General features: G+C 70.1%; 1 protein-coding gene across 2 annotated transcripts in view; it reads right to left on the bottom strand.

Moving 5' to 3' along the window:
* The window catches only part of PDCD6 (programmed cell death 6), a 26,871-nt gene extending 26,556 nt beyond the window's left edge, over positions 1-315 (bottom strand). Inside the window, exon 1 of one of the 2 annotated variants that reach the window (XM_019509176.1) lies at positions 199-315. In XM_019509176.1, coding sequence (XP_019364721.1) covers positions 199-278 — 80 coding nt within the window. In that variant the 5' untranslated portion in view covers positions 279-315. The remainder of the gene's footprint in view (positions 1-198) is intronic. The other variant, XM_019509177.1, reaches the window with a different exon arrangement.
* Between the last annotated feature and the right edge of the window lie 842 nt (positions 316-1,157).

Here is a 1,157-nt window from a genome sequence, read left to right on the forward strand (position 1 = left end):
GCGCTGAAACCTCCCTGCTGCTTTGCCCCGGGCGCAGGGAGGCGGCGACCGCAGCAGCCCCGGGCACCGAGCGCTGCTGGGGGCGTTAAAGGAGGGGGAGGGGCGGCCCCCCGGCTGCCGCTCCCCGCCCGGCCCCGGGAGCCCCGACAGCTCTGACGTCACGCGGACGAGGCCGTTAGCCGGGGGGGGCGCTCTCACCGCTGGAACACGCTCCATAGGAAGTTGGCGTCCGGCAGCCCCGGCGCGCCCGGCCGGTACTGCTGCCCCATCGCCGCCATGGCCTCGCGCTGCCCGCCTACTTCCGGCCGCGAGCAAGCCACGGGGCTAAGGCGCGGCGGCACTTCCGGGACGCCTCGCCCCTCCTCTTCCGGGGGCGGGGCTTGATGACGGTGTGCCAGTGCGTGGGGCGTGGTTTGGCCCTTGCCCGAGGGTGTCACTGCCGCCGCGCGGGAGCGCACGCTGCACGAGGGCCCCGGGAGACACGGCGGCTCGTGTCGTTCTCACCCTAAAGCAGGGTCCTGCGGGGGCGCCTCCCGAGGGGCGGGGCAAGGGGCAGGGGACACCCCCCGGGGAGGGTCGTGCTGCTCCGTGGTGCGGAGCCATCCTGAGAAACGCCCGCCTGTCCCTCCTCCCGACCCTGTCAGCCCCGCAGCCACGGCCCGAGGGACAGGGACCACCCGGGGTGGAGGCGTCACAGCCTCCCGCCGCTCTGTCGTGTCCCGCCGGGTGACCCTCGGAGCAGCACCCTGGGGTGAGCCGTAGCAGCTGTGGCACATCAGGATGTGGTTGTTTCCTGGGTGCAGGCTATGAGTCTCGGGGGAGCTGTGAGGCCTGGCTGCGCCTTGCTTTGGTTTGTCGTCATTTCAGCGTCTTGCAGCAACGGGCCTGAGCTAGAGGCGTCACTCAGGTGCTGGTGCCCTCAGAGCGGTGGTGCCTGGGGAAGCAAGTGCTTCATTTCTTGTACAGGGGCTGCTCCGGTGGTGGTGCAAGCTGCTGCTCCCTCAGCACAAGCTCGCTGAGTGAGCACAGGCTGCTGGGGCGGCACCAGTGCAGGTTCCTGGGGGGCTGCCATTTTGGTGCCCCTCGGAATCAGCTCCCAGGGCTGGTGTCTCATTCATTCCCCCGCCCCTGTTCCCCCTATTGCATGACTATATCCT

This window comes from Gavialis gangeticus, unplaced genomic scaffold, assembly GCF_001723915.1.
Source record: "Gavialis gangeticus isolate Ggan-Ray unplaced genomic scaffold, GavGan_comp1, whole genome shotgun sequence".
Taxonomy (NCBI): Eukaryota; Metazoa; Chordata; order Crocodylia; family Gavialidae; genus Gavialis; species Gavialis gangeticus.